We start from the raw sequence: 21,309 nt of genomic DNA, 5'->3' as shown, positions 1-21,309 counted from the left end.
TTAGTCTGCTCCACAGCTTAATGCAGAGGGCTTTATGATCCTCTAGCCCTCACCCAAAATTTGTGTTCAGAAAATGTAAAAGTTCTAAGGAAGTAATCTTTATTCAGTGGCATCTTGCCTTGTCTTGTTAGATTATCTGTTATTTGTAAGGGCTTCAGGTAAACTTAGAAAAACAATGCCTGAATGCTGGAGAAAACCAAGCTTCCCTAGTAATGCAATGATTTGAGATGTGTGGAATGTCTGCCTAATACAAGGCAGTGAAAAGCTACACTTGTGCCATTTTAAATGCATATTGATAGCTGCCCCAAAACAGATCATTTCATCTGCTGCAAAACACAGACATTTTCTGTAGAACCTCCACTAGCACTCCAGGGGAGCTAGTAAGGGAGCTGAATTTCATTTCCGTAAAACAGCCTCTAGCAGTTGTGATTTTTTTTTTTTTTTTTACATAAACCTGAAAGACGACACATCACTTCATGGCCTCTGGGTCTTTTGGCGCTCCGCAATCATGAAAAACAACTCTGAAACAACCTTCAGGCTGGATCACGATTTGCCACTGAAATAACCTGGAAACTACAGAAGCGACTGAGACACTTCTTTTTCTTGTCAACGATAAGCACCCCTCTGCACATCTGATGACTCATCACTGAAATGAAAATCTTGTGGCTTAAGTAAAATAACAGTGTCTAGCTGTTATATATATCTTTCTCCCTCTCCAACAACCACAGCTACTGGGTTTTAACAAGCCCAAGCATGTTTATTCCCTGTTTGCCCATTGTCTTATTTCTACATCTAAGCCCTTTTATAGTTGCCACAATAAATGGGAATGTAGCTTTGGGGGGAAAAAAATGTAAAAAGCTGAAATGATACATGAAAAAAAGTCCAAACTGTACCACTTTCCTCCTCCTTTACACAGTGTCTCTTTCTGTGCCTCGGAAAAGTCCAGTGCTGGTGACAATTATCAGCTGAAATGGTCACACTAGACTGGCCACTGGTCAGTTGGTGATAAATAGGCCACATTTCATACCAATGCCTGTAGCTTCTGTAGGAAAACGTGGAGAGGCCATTATCACGATTTCACGGACTTGGCACCTCATTTCTCGAACCCACGCTGAATAGAGGATTTGACCTCATTTAGGGGTTTTAAATTTGCTTAATTTGCTCTTTTGAAAAAAAAAAAAAAAAAAAAAACGACTCTGCATTTAAAGCAAAAAAAGAAGCCCTGGTCGTAAGTCAAAAGTTAATTTTGGCTTAACAAAAGGATTACCACTACCAGAAACAGGATGGAACTAGCAGTCTTGCAATTTTAGATTTTAACATAATAAATGTTATGTTCTGAAGTCTGCTATCTCTGGGTAATACCCTCTGAACACCTCATCAAGATTTTTCTTTTATTTAACTTTCTTACAATAGCATTCTATAGTCTATTCACTCTCACGATATACAGTACAGCAGGTCTCCCTTTGTACACAATAGCTACCGGGGGTTATTAAGTGATAACATGCTACTTATTGGGGATGTTTCTCAGACCAGGATTAAGTCATAGACTTTATTTTCCTTTCAATGGAACATCTCCTTTTAAAACGCGATGTAATGCAGAACTAGGCTTAATACTTCTTTAGAAAACTGTCCCAAATACTTATAGACTTTACAGTAAGATTGTGATTCATGTATGTTATGATGAACCAACATATTTCAAGCAAACATAAATTAACAGGAACTTTTCATACATCGTAACTAGTGTACAGTAAAATAGAAATGAGGTTATATGTGTTATGTCAGTATGTAACTTCCTGGTAGTGAAATCTCTTCTAGGTCTTCCTGGACCATGCAGTGTCCATGAACTGACTCTTCTAGGCCTGTACTCATTAAATTCTCAAAGTCGGAGTGCTGATCTCGGATGCATTCCTGTCAGTGAGGTCATTGTAAATAATGGAGGAATCTTATTCTAGCACTCCTACTCTGAGTAGATTCATGAATACAGGCCATGTTCCATGTCAGAAGGAGAAACTTAGAAAAGAAAATGTAATATAAAGAAATCTGTAACTTCAGTGACCCCTTGGTTTTTCATCTGTTGAGCAAGCATGATTAGTATGGCATAAAATTTGTTATAAAGCTACCTAAGGTTTAAGGACATTAGGAGCATTATGCAATTTGTGGAAGAAGCTGCTGCACTTGAGCACCAGCATCTTAAGCTAAAACAAATGCTACAGTGTCAGCCACTCCACCCTTTCGCCTGCCGCAACCTTGTTGAACTCAGCTGGTGTCTGTTAGCATTGCAACTCCAACCCGGCCAGGTCCCGTCAGACAGGAGCTAACAGCGTTAGGAACAACATGGCAGTTCGTTCCTGTGTTATATGCTTTGCCCAGTAAGTAGAGTTTGTCTTTGGAACACCACCAGTGAAGTACAATTGAGATAGGCAGTTGTATGTTTAAAACAGTTCTGTTTACACTAGTTAAAAGTAAAAATCCACCCCAGGGCTTGGTTCCAACTTCCTGGGCGGCTCTGCTGGGCTCAGCCGACAAAACCCCCAGGGTTGGATTTTAATATTCTGGACCTGCACTACCCACCTCTGTGTAAGTAACCAGGTTTATATTGGATCTCCAGTGGATTTCACATTTTACAGAGACTCTAAGACTGGGTCAGTGGCTGAACTGCATTAAGCAGGCCATTACACATGTTTTAAATAACATATGACATTGTACAGACTGTAATTAGTGTAAAAATGTCTTTATTTTAAAACGTTTCTAACTGTTGTCCGTCTCGTCCGCCTCGCAGTGTTGTTAGCCAATCAGAGGCGATATGTTTGCATGCTGCATGATATGTTGCAATTCTCCCTGCCCACTCCTCCACTGGACTAAAACAGCATTATACTGATTCACTGGAGCAATTTTTTCACAATACTAGCTTTTAAGACATTCATACTAGACATCACTAGACATTTTAAAATGAATGAAAAAACGATGGAATGAGACCTTTAATAACCCAGGCTACACTGCAACACCTTGTTTAAAACTCCAGTGTGGTCCATCGTCTGTGAAAACATATTAATACTGGTAATTATGAAGAACTTGATTATAGGGCTGCATTACCTGGAGATGCCATGCCTCTGTAGGACAAGGGTCTTGCCTGTGATGGTGATGCTGATGGTGAAGGCTGCTGGGAAAACATAGTACACACAGTTCACACACTAATGACTGGAATGTCACAGGTGGAAAGATATTTAAAAGCATGTAAAGGTTAGTGTGTACTGATTAGCACAGTAGTGGTGCAGTAGCTGCACTCTAAATGGAACATTTATAGCCCTCCCGTGGCTTTGGCATTAAGGCTAATTCAAGACCAATTCGCCAAAGACCAATGTTCATCTAAGTCAAATGAGGAGGGAGAAATTAGCTCTTTCATTGATGGTTTTCAACATTGGTATGAATGAGTGTGCTTAGGGTGCTGGCGCATAGAGTAATGAGTCTGGGCAGCAGGCAACAAGACAGCTGTGTGCTGGGTATTCATCTGTGTGCGTGTGTGTGGACTGGTTTTAATACATTTCCAGGAAAGAACTGCACACATTTTAAAGTCCTAAGGAGGAGAAGTGTGATTAATCCTGCCTGATCTGATTAATTCACTAATATATACTACATACAGTATGTATGAGCACACTCCTGTATTCCATGAATTCCTGACACTCTATGGTCTATGGAAACCAATTTGTGAATGTGTGTGTGAAAAGCTAATGACCTGATTGGTGGGCAGTACTGACCATCAGAGCCTCTTGCTTCATCCCGCTAGTGAGTTAGCCTCTTAGCAAACATGACAGGGATATTAATAACCTCCAGCCAACCACTGCGGGAGTGCAGAAAGAACCAAAGCTGTCTTCAGTATCTCCTTGTCTCTCTCTCTCTCACACTTTCATCTCTCCCCTCACACCCACACACTCCCTGACCCCCTCAATCTTTCTCACACATCCTCTTCTCCTTTCTTCTTTATCCTCTACAGTTCGTCACTCTTTCCATCTCCCAAGTGGTTGTTTCTCTCTCTCTGTCTGCCTGTTTGTCTGTCTATCTGCCTGTCTGTCTCTCTCTTTCTCTCTCTCTCAACGGTCCCCTGCTTCTTGCATTATCTTTCTTCTGTGTCCTTGTAGAGGCACATCAGCAGCTCAAGGTCATTCTGCCCCCGGGCCCAGCATGCCCAGCATCTCTGTAGTGTCAGGAAATGAACTCCAAACGAACATCCAAAAATGAACTTAATTATTCATATTAGCAGCTCTTGACCTAAGGCATGAGGTCACAGGGGCCCTTCTTACCTTTTTAGTTGTTCCTTCCTCAACCTCCGTTTCCTCTGCAATACAACAGAGTAATTAATAAGTCATTAAATTGCTCAAATTACATGAGGTGGGGGTTTTTAAAACCTAGAGTGTACCTGACAGCGCATTACTAAAGCACAGTTCAACAAAATCATTTATGACTGAAGCAAAATAGAGCATACTGCACTCTAAGTATTATGTTTTGTAAAACACATATCAATCATAACATTACGACCACCTTCTTGTTTCTATGCAGTTTATCAATTTTAAAGCTCCACCAAGCATACAGGAGCGTTTTGCAGAGTCTATTTCTGTATCTGTTTCTCTGCATACTCAACCTGTTCTTTGAACAGTAGGACCACCACAGAGCAGGTATTTATTTTGGTGATGAGTCGTTCTCAGCACCGCAGTGACACTGACATGGTGATGGTGCGTTAGTAGTGAGTGTGGTGCTGGTACGACTGGATCAAACACAGCAGTGCTGCTGGAGTTTTTAAACACCTTAGTGTCACTACTGGACTGAAAATAGTCTATCATAAGCATCCTGTGAGCAGCCTCTTCTGGGGGGCGAAGATGAAGGACTAGAAAATGACCAACAAAGACTGCAGCAACAGATGAGCTTCTGTTTCAGGCTTTACATCTACATGGTGGACCAGCTAGGGAGTACAGGGAGTGTTTAAAAAATCCAGCATCACTGCTGTGTCTGATCCATTTGTACCATCACAAAACACAGCTCTCTGGTGGTTTTTGAGGTCCTGACCATAAAGAACAGAGTGAATAGAAGAATAATACAGTAATATTATAGTCTGTAATTATAGAACACCAAAAGTAATCCTATATGCTCGGTGGAGCTGGAACAATTGATAATTAGTGTAGAAACAAAGACGTGATTGTAATATTATTCTTAATCGGGAAATTTAAGTAGTGAATTAACAGCAATTAAATGATCCTTAGCATTTGCAAAATTTGTAACAGAATGTTTAACAGCAAACAGTTAAAATACATAATCTATACAACTCTGGAAAAAAAAGACCACTTAAAAATTATGATGAGTTTCCTTGATTTTACCAAATTGAAAACCTCTGTAATATAATCAAGAGAAAGATGGATGATCACAAGCCATCAAACCAAACTGAACTGCTTGAATTTTTGCACCAGGAGTGGAATAAAGTTATCCAAAATCAGTGTGTAAGACTGGTGGAGGAGAACATGACAAGATGCTTCAAAACTGTGAATAGAAACCAGGGTTATTCCACCAAATATTGATTTCTGAACTCTTAAAACTTTATGAATATGAACTTGTTTTCTTTTAATTATTTGAGGTCTGAAAGCTTTGCCTCTTTTTTGATATTTCAGCCATTTCTCATTTTCTGCAAATAAATGCTCTAAATGACAATATTTTATTGGGAATTTGGGAGAAATGTTGTCCATAGTTTATAGAATAAAACAAAAATGTAAATTTTACTCAAACATATACCTATAAATAGCAAAATCAGAGAATCTGATTCAGAAACTAGTGGTATCTTATTTTATTCCAGAACTGTACTGTAGATAGACTGTGTTTAATGTGTTACTTTATTTACATTAGAGAGACAGTACGCACCTTCAGTGTTTAAAGGAGAGACAGTATCAAATGCAGAGTTGTCAGTATCGTCGTCCAGATGAGAGTGAGACGAGGCCTAGAGGAGACATTTAATATACTGTATATAAATAGATATACACAAAAATGCCTAATGCAGAATTCATGGAGTATTGTGAATGCATGAGTACAACAGTGTACAGCACAGCATCAACACTGAGCTGACACAGCGTGTAATGATCTTAGTGAGTGCAGTGCATCAATCCAATGTGCAGCTGGTGCCACCCGCAGGATGTTTATAGCCAATGCCACAAAAGTCTGAAGCTACCTTCTTTAATGGTGTGGCATAAACAGCCTCCACATCTGGACCTCTGCTCTGTCTTTCTAGGGTCTGGTACACATGACTTTCATTCCTTTCCACATTTTCTTCTATCTCTAACTCCTCATCATCTTCATCATCATCATAACTATCATCATCAGGTTGTGGAGAGGGCATGCGAGGTCTGCTTGCCACAGGATCTGGCCACTGATCTCTGAAGGGATGGAGAGAAGAGTGAGGAGTTATTTGTGGTGAAGACAAGAATATGAAATAAATAAAGGTGCTAACTGGAGCTAATTCAGTTTCACACAGTTCTCTATTTTACCTGGTGTAGAGGGCAGTGCTGGCGTAAGGCTCAAACCCAGCTTGGCTGTCTGTGTGTGAACAGTCGCTCTCAGAGTATGACCGGTGGCGGGCAGGGGGGATGGCAACAGTGCGTCCCATTAAGGAGGACGTTAATATGGCCGCTGCCAGAGCAGATCTTAGATAAAGAATGAAAAAGAGACAACACTTAGTTTAGGTGGATACACGCAGTTTCCTGTTGGTGTTAGTGCACACCCAATCCATACCAACAGCCAGATGGGATACGTTTTTCAGGGGGACGTCTGTGAAAAATATTTTACACTTCTAATGAGTGATAAAACTCAGACTGCAATTGAAAAAGGAGGATCAATGAGTTTTTTGGTACTCGGTAACAACATTGCGTTCAGTAGCTCCTCCATTTCCTCTCTATGTTGTGCACCCAAAGTGTAATTAGATTGTGTAGCAGTAGAAAAATAGCTATTTTATTAAACCCAAGATGATGAAACTAAAATGACGGGACTAAAATTACCACGGAGTTTAGCGTAAAACAGTAGGTAACTCAGCCTGTAATTTTCTCAGAAGACATCTGAGAAAAACACATACATGGTCGTTGCGGACGGGAATAAAATCACAGAGGGCCCCCCATAAAAGAGAAAAATAGCCCAGGACCCCCTCAGAAATGAACCCCGTCCGGATAGGGCTCTTATCTAGTCTCATTCATTGAGTGTGAAAAAGACAACAGGAAAATCTGTTTGTAATAACAACAAAAATATCAAGTACAACACATTTTATAACAGAAATCTAAGAAAAGAGGCTGTGGAGAGTAAGGCTTTCTGTGAAGAAAACAAAAATAAGAGAAAGGACAAAAGGAAAACAGGGATGGGGTCGACAGAAAGTGTGTGATGAGAGGAGTTTGTGTACCTTGGTCTCTCTGGCGAGGGGTTGGGGCTGCGAGGGGGAGGGGTGCGGGGAACAGCAGGTCGGGGGGCAATGGTGGCAGCAGGGATCAAGCCATGAGCTATGTGCTTCTAAAAGACGATGGAGAACCACAACATTACACACAAACAAATAATGAATGTCACGTGACCTTTTACAGGCAGCCTAGTGCTCAGCTCAGTGACTGAATCCAGATTTTAAGCCCACCTGATATTTTTTTTGTTCTACGCCACTTAGCAACACTCTAGATATAAAGAAACATCTGCTACTCCTATCGTAGTCATTAATAAAACAACTTAATTGTTTGACAGTTGTTTAATCACTGTGGGGCAGTTTCCTAGATAAAAAGTATACTCAGTCTTGTACCACACAGCATTTTAAATAAAGATTTCTCAATAAAAGGAAAATTTAGTCTAGGCTTAATCCCTGTCTGGGAAACCAAACCCATATATAAATATAAAAACATTGCTGTGACGTTAGTATATTAGTATTAATTTACAATATTTATACATTATACTCTAGAGCAGGGGTCGGCAATAGGTGGCCCGCAAGCAATGACCATCTGGCCCGGGAGGTTGTTTGAACTATAATGAACGATAATACAAAAAAAATAAAATAATAAAATGCTTCTCTGGTGAGCTTTTGTTTACATCCCTCCCCTGTCTCTCTGTCGCGTTAGACCACACACGCATAAACACCTATTCACCTACATTCCCAACATTTTCAGAGCATGAGTTATGTCAGAAATACTTTTTACACACCTGGGAACCACCATAGCTTTACATCTAATCTCATTCATATTTTCTGGTACAGTGTAGTTTGCTTTTGCTGACTAAGCTGCTAATAAGCATGTCAGACTGCAGAGTGTAACCCATTCAGACAAATGACATAAAACATTGTGTTACAATAGAGATTACTGAGCCTTTGTTAAAAACAAAAACAATAACAAAATCAAGCAAAACAGGAGAAACCAAAAGCAGAAACGCCTGTAGGTCGGAAAGGGTTAACTGATTAACTCCTGACTATTACTGTGACTAATCTCAGAGTGTTGCCACTCAGCACTTAGTATTGCAAATGGATAAGGTGAATCAGTTCCCTTCTGGAAAGAACCTGTAACTTTAGAAATATACAATACCAGTAATATATTGATAAACAGCTGGGTCAAAGACAGAGATAGAGAGTTAAGTAAAAGTGCTGATACTTAGCTGAAATAGCAGAAATATTAAAAGCTACAAACTTAAAGGGGCACTGACTTTTGATGACTCCACCCTCAGCTCAAACTTAAAAAAGGCAAAAAAAAATATTTGAAAAAGTGATGTATGGGTTTAGAGGCAGGGCAGGAGGGAGAGCTGATTGGCTGAGCCTCAGCAGGAGCAGTGCCTCTGATAGGGGTTAAGGAGGGGGGGCCGCATTATTAATTGTCTGATCTGCATATTGTAATGTGTCTGTGTACCAAAGTACTCTGAAACATAATCAATGCATATAGCACAATTAGTTGGCATATTCCACTGAATCTGTGCATTTTCTGTCCCCAGGAAATTACATGTATAAATGTGAACAAAACAACTGTAAAATACATTTTATGACTAAGCATAGTGTCTTGTACATTGACCTAATTGAAAAAGTATGTTACTTTCAGTCCTGTTACTCTTTATGTTATAAGTAACAGGAATGAGTTTTGCCCCCTGGTTTATTGATTTATTAATGTGAATATTAGTTAATGTAAACTGCTTTTTTTCAGTTCTGTTTGGTTCTTCATTTATCCATTTGTTTAATAATTACATTATTATAAATCTGATCGATTTCTGGTTTGGGTCTTCTTGATAAGATCAAAATGGCTTTGCATCTTTAGAGAAATACAATGTGCATGCCTATTTTTTTTGCATAAATATTAATTATTTAAACATGCAGTCAATCATTTCTTTAAAATAAAGACTTTATTGAGAGAAAACTAAAATAATTAGTTTTGGTAACAGGACTGAGAAAAATTTAACCATCTTTAATTTTGGAACCTTGTAAAAAATTAAATAAAAGGTGCCTGAGATTGACCAGTACATGTTCTGAATAGTTGACTATATGTGTTATTAGATTTAGAGTTGAAAAAAAGATTTAAAAAAAATTAACTTTAATAGGGAAGAGTTAAGATACAACAAGTAAATAGCACCCATTCAGTGGAATAGCCCAGTTAATGTTAGCTAAACTAGTTAGCTAACTAGTGTGTTTGGTGGGTCTTCCCGTGACTTTCTGTCAAAAACGCCACTCCAGAGAAGTTAATTCTTAAATTTAACAACAGAAACAAGCTCAAATAAACCGAGCACATCTTTATTAGCTAACTAACGTTATACGCTTAAACCAACGTTAGTTAGCTAATACAACTGGTATCATAGCTTAGCCGTTGAGTTTAAACACAGAGAGAAAACAGCAACAAATCGCTTAGCTAACTAAGAAACCGTGAAGCAGTGACTCCTTAAACCGCAAAACATATAAACCAAATAAATCCAGATAAAACTCACAAATGCCCTCCGCTCGCTTCTCCTGAAACTAAAGTTGAATTTTGACATGGTGAATAAAGTTCCTTGTTTTGGTGAGACTGGAGATGATCTGGAACAGTCTGTAGGTTAGTTGAGTGATTAACTAACGCTAGGTTAGCTAGCGTCAGCTATTTAGCTAGGTTTCGGTAATAAATGTAAAAAATAAAGCCATTTTTCTGACTCAAACACAGCCCGCAGTGTTTTCAGATGTAGCTCATGGTCTAGTCTGTGGTTAACGTCTGCTGAAGTTCACGTATCCAGACGCTTTACAGCCTTTTGGACGTTGAAACACCGGCTCTCTGTATTGGTGAACAGGTTTCTGAGCAGCCAATTAGCACTGAGCTTTAATCCGCTTAGCAACGCCGCGGAGTCTCCGACACCGCGCTCAGTGTCCGGCAGGGGGCGCGCCAAGCCAGGGAGAGAGAGCCCAGCACTGATTCATTTCAAATGAGGCTCTACCACAGCTCACCCACTTCCCATCTCCCTCTTTACTAGTGAGTGCATCTTAAAAAAAATAATATAGTTTAAAAGTTACTTTATTTCAGTAATTCAGTTAAAAATGTAAAACTCGTATATTATACAGATGTATCACAGATAAAGTAATCTATTTTAAGCGTTTATTTTTTTTTATTGTTGATGATTATGGACCACAGCCAATAAAATATTATACAGCTCTGAAAAAATTAAGAGACCACTTAATGATGACGTTTTTTACCAAATGATTTTACCAATTGAAAACATGCCAGGATGCCAAGATGTATGAAACATGTTATTAAAAACCAGGGTTATTCCACCAAATATTGATTTCTGAACTCTAAACTCAAACATTATTTGAGGTCTTAAAGCTCTGCTTCTTTTTTGTTATTTTAGTAATCCCCCCCACGTGGACCAACCCATATGTTTCACACTGGGCATGCTTCAACTTATCCTGGGGCTATAAAAGCCAGCTGATATAGCTATAACTCATTTGATCCTTGAAGCTCAAATGTTGGAAGTGAAGTAAGTATGGATAGTTGAGTTGGCAATTGTATAACTGAATTAGTGTAGAAGTTCTCCTGATTAACAGACCTTGGAGTGAGAAGAGAATTGATTTACAGTGTTCTTGATTAGATTAGTGAAGAGGTAGCTCTAATTGCTCTTCATAAGCTGGGTTGGTTCAGCTGTTCTTGTACATTCTAAATTAGTTCTTTATTTTGTTTTTTGGGGGGGGGGGGTTACTTTGATTTAATTTTAAACAGTGTTTTTTTATATTTTGAAGTGATTTAAAGCTTTTGATTTATATTTCTTAAATGCTAAATTCAAAATATTATCAAGTTTGATTATTAACTTGCTGCTTAATGATTCCTCTTGTTTTTAGTTAATTCTGTTAATGAGCCCACTTTTGTTTCTTAGGTAAATGTTTTCATGGTGTCTGCGCTACAAATTTCAGTTCCTGTTTGACTGTGAAGCCCTGCCACAATACCATAAAATGCCAAACAATCATACCACTGGTGTCCAATCTTATCCACAAAGGGTCTGTTGGGTGGTAGGTTTCCATTCCAGCCAAGCAGAAACGCATGTGACCAGGGGCTTAAACACTGATTAAACAAATGTAATCAGGTGTGTTGCTGGTGGTTTAAAATTAAAACCTGCTTCCACTATGGCTTTTGTGGGTAAGATTGGATTCTCCTGCCCACCATGAATCTACACTGATGTGTACTGCTTCTTATTCATGTAATTTTCTATGCTGTCAACTTAGAGCAGTGTTTCTGTCCTTGTCATGGTGTCCCTGTCCTGCACATTTGAGCTTTAAGGTGTCCTTCTGAAGCTTTGAAATTCTGAAAAGCTTGGGTTGTTAATGAGCTGATTATTTGAATCAGGTGTGTTGGGAGTAGGAGAAATCCCTGAATATGTAGAGCGGACACACCATAACCAGGATTTGAAAAACGCTGATCTAGTGTCAGCACTGCAATGCTTTTTTTTATTTTTCTTTCATTTTTCCTTTTAAAATTATGGATTTTGTGAAACCATGTTAATTGTTTTGTAACTTCTGTGTCTTGTGTAACATTTTTCTTTAAACATTTTAGTAAAGAACTTTGGGAGTTGGTAAATCTGGTGTGAAAATAAATTGATCCAGCTAGAATACTTTTGGGCACCAGAGGGTGCTCCAGAGTGAATGTTCTTTCTCAATACTAAAGGATACCAAATGTTTCAATGTAGGCATATATTAATACAGTTTAAACTGTTATAAGCCTTTTAAATGTGCTCTGACTCTATGGGGAAAATAAAACTTTCATGAGAAAAAAAGACAGCAAGTTACCTTTCTCACCTGCATTTTTCACTTTCACTTGCTGAACAGCTATTTATAGTTCAAATGTTGGTTTTAATTTATTTTACATACACATAATGGTTGAATTGTATAATGTTTTTAGTTGTTAAATTGAGCACGAGTCTGAATTTGGCTTCTTTTTCAACGGCGTGCTTACTGCAGTTACAGTCGGCAGCCCGTAGATGGCGGATTTTAACAGTGAAAAGCCCCATTAAAACACAACGCGGTACAACCCCTTCAAATGAAACAGAAAACGCAGAAAGTTTAGTTTAATTGAGGAAAGAGGGTCATCTGCCTACCCAGAGACAGCAAGGCCACTTGTGTGCTCTCAGGACTCCTGCAGCTGATGGCAAGGTGCACAAATTTGGGCAGCCCAACAAAAAATATCAATATTTAGTAGATCCTTATTTTGCAGAAATAACAGCCTCTAAACGCTTTCTCTTGCTTCCAATGAGAGTCTGGTTCAGGGTATTTTGGACCATTCTTCTTTACATAACATCTCCAGTTCAGTCAGGTTTGATGGTTTCTGAACATGGAAAGTCTGCTTTAAACCACCTTACAGATTATATTTAGTAATATTCAGGTCTAGGGACTGAGATGGTAATTCCAGAAAATTTCTCTGTTTTCTTATTAAAGTATCCAGCCCTGGTGCAAATTTTGTGTTCCAATAATTAGTGCTAAATTTAATCAAATCAATAATATGACAGTGGTGCCATAATCTATGCCTAATTGCTTAATTTTGTTTAAAGCATTTTTGCACACTTTCTGTAAATCCTATAAACTTAATTTTACTTCTCAGATATCACTGTGTTCATCTGCTATATGATATATTTAACTAAATTTGCTTGATCTGATCAACCAATGATTTATAATGGAATAACATGAAAATTATCAGGTGTGCCAAAAATTTTCATACCTCTGTATGATTACATGTGCTTCTTCTTGGCCCTTTTGCAGATAAGATTGGACCCTCCTAAACTAGCTTCTCAACCAATGTGATCAAGCTTTTCAACAAACTTAAACTAAGCTTGATCTGGCCAGGATATTTTTAAATTAGGATTTTATCAAAAACAAAAGATTTTTCCATAATTAACCTTATTAGATTTACATATCAAACTCATGTATTTTCACTGGTTGTTTTGGAGAGCAGGTGCCAATGAATCATGACTTTCCCGTCAAAGAGCAATCCGCAGCCTGGCTAGGAAAACAAAATTCAGACACCAGAACCCTCAGTTCTGAATGACCACAAGGTTGTGTGACATCTGCAGCACACCACAGTGGTCAGCGTAATTACCAGCAGAGATGGAGAAGTCTGCCTAGGAGAGAAGTCAGGCAGCTGGTGGCCTGTTCAGGCTATACTCCACTCAACCACCTGTTGCTGACCACACAAAAGACTGTATAGAGGGACGATGGTACATGTCTGATGCCCCCCACACTTTCCTACACCCCAACCATCACTGCTTTGTGGTCAAGGGCGTAGGAGCGGGCTTGATATTGGGGGGGACACATTTGCCAATATGAACCCAAGCCCACCCAATAGTTTCCTAGAACATTTGTGGAAATTACTTTTAATTAAAAGTAAATTATTATTATAAGGTGATTTTACAACCTAAACATGTTACTCCACATTACAGCTACTGTTGTTAGAAAAATTATGCAAGCAATGTCTGAGTTATCACCTAATATTTAAAATAATATAACAGATTATTATTATTGTTATTATTATTATTATTATTATTATGTATTGGCATGTCAATTCTGTTGTATATTTACATTTTCTCCTGCACTTTAATTTTTTTCTACTGAGAGCTCTTCTTAAGATGGTGTCCTTTTATGTAAAAGAATGTAACTTTACGTTTCATAGAGATTTTTATAAACGTCAGGATATGTGGTCTTACTGTGAACTACAAATGAACAGAAGTCACGTTACAGCAGTGTTTCTCAACCCAGTTCTTATATATTCTACTGCATATTAACACTGTTCTGCATATTCTAGAGCTTCCTCTGGTGGATATACATGATTAATTTAGGCTCCATAGGGGGCTAAAGGATTTTAACAGGTAAACTCAGTAAATGACTGTTTATTAGCTGATCAGGTGGAAAACACTAGTTTAGGGCAGTGATCGGGGTTAAGTAACTGCTTTAAACTACCTACTTAAAGTACTGTACGAAATTCTGGCGATCATCTACATCCAGCTTCTAGATAACTAGTTAGTTAAATCAATTTTCGTTCATTATAGCTCACAGTCCTGTAATCCTAAATGAATAAACAGTTTGAAAATTAAAGTGATTAGCTGATCAGGTACAGGGAAACATTACATATATATTTTATTTTTTTCCTTTAACCCTGACTCCCAATCTAGCTAATTCCAAAGATAAGCTTACACACTAACACAGCTGCAGTTTATTAATCACAGTGGGTTTAAACTGTGTGCTGATTCAGAGACGTGTATTTTTAACCAGCTATCAGAAACATATCATCACAGTTTACGTGGTTAGCCTATCGTTACCTTTTAGAAAACTTTTAGACTTTTAGAAAAATCTCCGTATATCCATCTCTGTTTTAAAATCAGCTGAAGCTGCTGCGTCCCGATCCCGCTGCTAAATCTCACAGCGAGGGGGCGGGGCTTCCCCAACAGCAAACTGCCTCTGCTCCGCGCGCCGCAAAACCAGCAAGCTGATTGGCTGTTTCTACTGAGAGGCGTGACTTAATACCTGAACCGGCTCCGTGATTGGTCCGGTCTGTCTCCTCATTAATAGTACAGCTGACCTGAGCGAACTGATATCATTTTTGGGGGGGACAAATCCACCTGTTTCTAATATTGGGTGGGACATGTCCCACCCATCCCCCCCGGTTCCTACGCCTATGTTTGTGGTGTTCACTGTGGAGTTACACAAGTTCCTGGGCACCTCCATGTGCGGGAACCTGAAGTGGGAGGAGGCTGTGGTGTCCAAAGGCAAAAGTGCACACAAGGGAATGTTCTTTCAGAAGCAGCTGAAGAAATTCAATCTGCCACAAGTCTTGATGATTCAGTTCTACATAGCCATCATGGAGTCCATTGAGTCTACCACATTTATAACCATCTGGTGTGGATCCTCCATCCAGTAAGATTGAGCTAAACTATAGCACATAATCTGAACTGTGAAAAACAATCATTGGATAAAATCTGCAAATGCTTTAGAATATGTACAATGTGCAAAAATTCTGGTCTCCTCAATCAGGTCACAATCATTTTACCTCAGCTGTAGAGTTGTGATAAAGCTAAGATTGGTTTCTTATTTAAAGCTTTTATTAGCTATTTTTTTCTTTCTTACTCCCGTGCCATACAATTCTGACCAATCAGACTTCCGCCCTCAGTGGGCTGCAGTGGTTCTCCTAAGGGGATGTTGGCCAAAATACTCTTTCATTTTCTGTTCCAAAAATCAAAATCCTTATATGTAAAATTGCAAACATATTCATATGGGACAGATGTTATATTTTGTAAAATATTTGCAAAAAGAGGACTGTAGATTGGCCTGGCAAAGTACAGTTAGCTAGTGGATTATCAAATTGATAAAATCATTTATAATAAGATATTTGTGAAAAGTCTATTGATCTTTTTCACTCTAGTTATTATTATTTGTTTCCATTTCAATTTGAATACTGTATATTATTTTTTTTTGCAGGCAGCAAAAAATATGTTATGGTGGATTAAATAGGCCACGGGTTGCAAAAGGTTGGAAACCCCTGTACTCAACAGTTTACTCAGTTACATTTATTAACTGGCAGGATTTTGTCTGATTAAGATCTCTACCTGTATAAACTCTAAGATCCTCTGGGTCAGTATGGAGGTCAGTAGTAGTCCAGGTTTAACACACTTCTTAATCCTATTGTCAGGCATCCTTTTACAATGCATTCTATTTTAGATCTCAGACACACTCATGATAACAGTCTGTGCATGAGTGTGTATATATAGACTGTCTCAGTACACATGATAAATATAGCAGCTGACGTTGGTTTTTATCTTTTAGCCATTATCACTTCATTACTGGGATTAATTGTAAAGGGACTGATTGGGCCACATCAGTTCATAACCCATTTACTATGTCAACAATGTTGACGCACACTCTGGGAATATACATGTTGTGGTTTTTTTTAGATGATGTGCAGAAGCACTGGGATCAAGTCTTGATATGGTTGGCCATTACATTTCTCTCATTTCTGTCAATGGATGCAAGTCAGAGTAAAAGCTATGACACTTATAGTAGTACTGGTTAAAACTGCGATCCTGAGTTGGAAATGTCTGTTGGACGGATACGTTTTAACTAAGTCAGTGATGTACTGCTTCTTTAAATTCCCTATAATATTGTAAATATTAGATTTGAAACGGTAGATGGACCTTTAAATGTGCTTGGAGGAACCGTCACTGTTTCCTAAAGGTCTAAGTTCCTAAAGTAACTTCAAGCAAGCTTTTTTGGAGGTTTCTCCAAGCAGAGTGAAACCTTAAGGGGCTCATCCACAGATTCAAACTGAAGAAACCTGTATAAAATCCTTTACTTTTTACAAAATCGACTGTGCGCCGTATAATCCAGTGCATTTTATGTATGAGTGTATACAGCTAGACAGAGCATCATCTTTCAAAAGTCACCACAGGTCGGGCGCCCCCTGCTGTTCGGTGGCAGAAAGCTGTGTAACCCCACCCATCCCCATAGGTTTCAATGGCAAAACAGACAACTTTCAATCACGTTTTTTCCCAATATACTGTACTTCTACCTCCATTATTTAAATACAACAGCTAGTGTAACCTACGGAGCCCGGGAGGGGCCGTGGATAAAAAAAACAATTAAATCGAGTGAACGATGTAGCAGTTCGTGCTCACGTTTTCTTTAATTCGAGTGAACGATTTGCAATTCGTGCTCACGATTTCTTTAATTCGTGCTCACGATTTCTGTAATTCGTGCGCACGATTTCTGTAATTCGAGTGAACGATTTCTGTAATTCCTGCTCACGTTTTTATGCAATAAGACAATAAGCTGGGAGGGAAAGGAGCATTTTCTCTCTTGATCTGTTACAGGGGTGCAGTGATGATAATCAGTTATCTACCTTTATAACCTGCTGATATTAATGCACTAGTGTTACAGTTAGATGTACAGTACAGTGAGCAGATTTTGCCTGGTGGTGGAATCTCTACAGCGCGTGGGGGAGAGCCGTCCGCGGCACGGGTTCCCTGGCCGCGAGCGCAGGTCTTCACGGAGCTTATTTACCAACAATATAGACAAATATAGTCAATTCCAGTCATGATTAAAGGAAACAAACATTACTAATGCAGGATAACTGTGTGTTATTAAAACCAGATCAAAACAAAGTTATAATGCAATGTGGAACTGTTTATAATTTCTTATTTTCAACAATAGTATAACGTAAAGAAGTATAATTATATAAATATACAGCTATAAGACTTAGGTCCAAATGTACACTGTAAAAGTTAATAAAGATAATACAAAATTAATGCAAGGTGTGACAGTTGTCTATGAATGGCTCATATAAGAGCTGCTTTAAATATGTAACACTATATAAAATCAAAATAGCTGGTCTAAAATACTATTAATACAATGTATTAAGATATTTAGTAAATAGGCATTTCATATAATAATTTGGATCAATTTGATAATTTATTCCAATATGTTTCCTAAAATAATTAAGTTTCTATATCTGATGAAATGTCCTGAATATCTGCTTATTCTCAAATCACAGTGTCCTGCCCAGAAACATGCCACAAGCTTCAAATAAAAAAAATATAATAATTATAAACTTCTTAAATGTATATTTTCTGAATTATGTGTTTATTTATTATACAAATTATTAAAATATAGATTAAATCTATCATAAAAGTAATAATGATGTAACCAGATTTAAGAAGGTGTGCATTTCCTTGGAGGCTGGCTGAATGTTATTTAGAAATTAATAAACACATTTGCACATTGCATTATAACTTTGTTTTGATCTGGTTTTAATAACACACAGTTGTCCTGCATCAGTAAAATGTTTGTTTCCTTTATTCATGACTGGAATTGACTGTATTTGTCTACATTGTTGGTAAATAAGCTCCGTGAAGACCTGCGCGCGCGGCAGGTGTCTGGCGGCGGGGGAACCGATGCCGCGGACGGCTCTCCCCCACGCGCTGTAGAGATTCCACCACCAGGCAAAATCTGCTCACTGTACTGTACATCTAACTGTAACACTAGTGCATTAATAACAGCAGGTTATAAAGGTAGATAACTGATTATCATCACTGCACCCCTGTAACAGATCAAGAGAGAAAATGCTCCTTTCCCTCCGAGCTTCTTGTCTTATTGCGCATAAAAACGTGAGCACGAATTACAGAAATCGTTCACTCGAATTACAGAAATCGTGCGCACGAATTACAGAAATCGTGAGCACGAATTAAAGAAATCGTGAGCACGAATTGCAAATCGTTCACTCGAATTAAAGAAAACGTGAGCACGAACTGCTACATCGTTCACTCGATTTAATTGTTTTTTTTATCCACGGCCCCTCCCGGGCTCCGTAGTAACCTCTGCTTATATTGTCAAATTTTTATATCCCCACAGAATTCGTTTTTTTTAAACCTTTTTCAGCTCTATTCAAAAAGGTGTGGTAGTTGTAAAAGGGCTGATTTGAATCTAGCCGGTGTGGGACCAATGTCTGTATGGGTGGGACCAATGTCTGTATGGGTGGGACCATAGACTGCGTGTTTCACCGCTAGTTTCACCGCTGGGAAGCTACGCCGCTGGGTTTCTACGCTAGTTTTGCCGCTGGGAAGCTACCCCGCCGGGCTTCTACGCTAGTTACGCCGCTGGTAAGCTACGCCACCGGGCTTCTACGCTAGTTTTGCCACTGGGAAACTACGCCACCGGGCTTTTACGCTACCTACGCCGCCGGGCTTCTACGCTAGTTACGCTGCCGGGCTTCTACGCTAGTTACGCCGCTGGTAACCTACGCCGCCGGGCTCCTTCGCTAGTTGCTCGCTGGGCTTCTATGCTAGCTTCGCCGCCGGGAAGCTACGCTAGCTACACCACTGGTAAGCTACGCCGCTGGTAAACTACTATTTACCTTATAAATACAACTGGATCCTCTGAATTTCGAGATCGTTTAAGGGTAGTAATTAGAAAAATGCTAACTTTAAGCTAATGCTTAACTGACGTCACAGCACAGCGGCTGGAAATGACCCCGGACTGGATTCTGCATAACAACAGGGAACTCCGCTCAGATCAAGTTTTAGATTGTTTTTCTTCTTCACAGAGTATCATTAAAGCATTTAAACAGGTGAAAACTCTTTCAGTAATGTTGAGCAGTGTAATGTTGAGCAGTGTTGTCTGTGTTAGATCTTTAAAAGGAAGATAATAAGAGAAAGTGGCTCTCAGTTAAGCAGCGCTTCCTTGCGGGTTTTGTATTTAATTACGGCCATTAGTATATAACTTACTAATTACAACACCTGACCCAAATAATCAACTAACAACTAACTAATCAACTAACTACCTGCCTTCACTGAGGCGACAACGAACCAGAAACACCAATTTATTTCACTGCATAATAATGACGGTAAATGTTAAAACGTGTTACAGCTGGTTCTGGAGTAACTCTGTCCTGTTTTAGTGATTTTATGCTGTGACACTCTCAGCTCTCCTCAGGGAGGGCAGTTAGTTCATTAGTTGGATACGGCTGGAGTTCGCTGGTGTTGTACCGAGTCACTTGATCTCTGCAGCTGAGCTGGGAGGTCAGTTCACTACGCTGTAGCATTAGCTTAAAGCTAGCATTTTTCTCATTATGAATCTTAAGCGATCTCGTAATTCAGAGGATCCAGTGTTGTTCAGAAGTAAAATGTACACAGAATAAAATGTACAGGGGTCTGAACAGATTTATTTACCACAGAATGCGATAGAGGCGGATTTTACTATAAATACTATTAATAATTAAAAAGAAGAAGTTTAATAATTTAATAATTGTTTAAAACATTCAATATGAAGGGGTTTAAAAATATTAGATTTCTTTTAAGGACACTTTTATTATGAAAGATTGTGTTTTGTTGTCATTGTTGGTGCTCATTTACAAAAGTATTTAATTATTTCAAGTGTTCAGGAAAATATTTTTTTTTCAGTGGTGATTCCTCAAACTACTTGTGGGCTGATCATTTCTCTCCCCCTTTTCAGGTATAAAACTGATAAAAACAATGTTTATGGAACAAAAATGTATAGTTAATAAATTTATTTGATTGTTGTGCTTTTTCTATATTATTCTTATGGTTCTGTAGTTTGGTTTTTGATCAGTGGAGATTAGCTAGGAGCTAGCTAGCTAGATCACTAGCTGCACTGCCTTATCTCCCATGTGAAACACTATGTGGTCTATGCAACAAGTGATTTATGCATGTGTGTGTGTGCAAAAAATGGTGTAATTCTTGCCAAAAAGGGTTTTAATGGTAAGGAAAATAAATGGTTAATAATTAATTGCTTGTAAATGTTGTATCTCATTCGGTTCAATACAAGAGTGAGGAAACTACTTCACCGTGTGGGCTGATCTTTTCTCTTTCCTTTACAGGGGTTTTACACATTTACTAGCGCTAAGCGCTGCAAACTGCGACTAGCGCTGCTGTTAACCTTACTAAGCTTTCTGTAAATAAACAGTTTTCAGGAAAGAAATCTGTGTAGATTACCATGCGACACCTCTGTTCCTTGCTAGTGTTGCTTAAAATGCGCCTTATAATCAATCCGGTGCGTCTTATGTATGAAAATAGACCAGAAAATAGACATTCACTGATAGTCTGCCTTAGAATACGGTGCGCCTTATAGTTATACTTAGCACTTTACACCTTTTTAAGGTAAGTTTTTGCGTCTAGTATCTTAAAAAAAACACAGACTCTTTGCAGAGAACAGGCCAATCAGAACCCTTGCTGTTTTGCATGCGCTTTATGAATATGCATGTGACGGGAGCGGCTTTCTCTCTCCCTCACTCTCTTTCCCACATGCGATTGGGTAAAACATCTGTGTCGCCTGCATCC

At 38.7% G+C, this 21,309-nt stretch overlaps 1 protein-coding gene and 1 long non-coding RNA gene across 8 annotated transcripts in view; one reads left to right on the top strand and one right to left on the bottom strand.

Moving 5' to 3' along the window:
• Positions 1–10,223, bottom strand: part of cep89 (centrosomal protein 89) — a 133,639-nt gene extending 123,416 nt beyond the window's left edge. For 5 of the 7 annotated variants that reach the window (XM_022668138.2, XM_022668140.2, XM_049471222.1 and 2 more), the window contains exons 1-7: positions 9,949–10,223; positions 7,421–7,527; positions 6,522–6,677; positions 6,206–6,410; positions 5,902–5,977; positions 4,299–4,333; positions 3,094–3,160 (exon numbers count right to left, since the gene is read on the bottom strand). In XM_022668138.2, coding sequence (XP_022523859.2) covers positions 3,094–3,160; positions 4,299–4,333; positions 5,902–5,977; positions 6,206–6,410; positions 6,522–6,677; positions 7,421–7,527; positions 9,949–9,996 — 694 coding nt within the window. In that variant the 5' untranslated portion in view covers positions 9,997–10,223. The remainder of the gene's footprint in view (positions 1–3,093; positions 3,161–4,298; positions 4,334–5,901; positions 5,978–6,205; positions 6,411–6,521; positions 6,678–7,420; positions 7,528–9,948) is intronic. The other 2 variants (XM_022668139.2, XM_022668141.2) reach the window with 2 other exon arrangements.
• Positions 10,224–10,351: 128 nt separating this feature from the next.
• Positions 10,352–12,056, top strand: LOC111191937 (uncharacterized). Its single transcript, XR_002649733.2, has 3 exons — positions 10,352–10,460; positions 10,837–10,965; positions 11,359–12,056. It is a non-coding gene; the product is annotated as an uncharacterized LOC111191937 (long non-coding RNA).
• Positions 12,057–21,309: the final 9,253 nt, after the last annotated feature.

This window comes from Astyanax mexicanus, chromosome 23 (assembly GCF_023375975.1).
Source record: "Astyanax mexicanus isolate ESR-SI-001 chromosome 23, AstMex3_surface, whole genome shotgun sequence".
Lineage (NCBI taxonomy): Eukaryota > Metazoa > Chordata > Actinopteri > Characiformes > Acestrorhamphidae > Astyanax > Astyanax mexicanus.
This window is presented reverse-complemented; position numbering and strand designations above follow the sequence as displayed.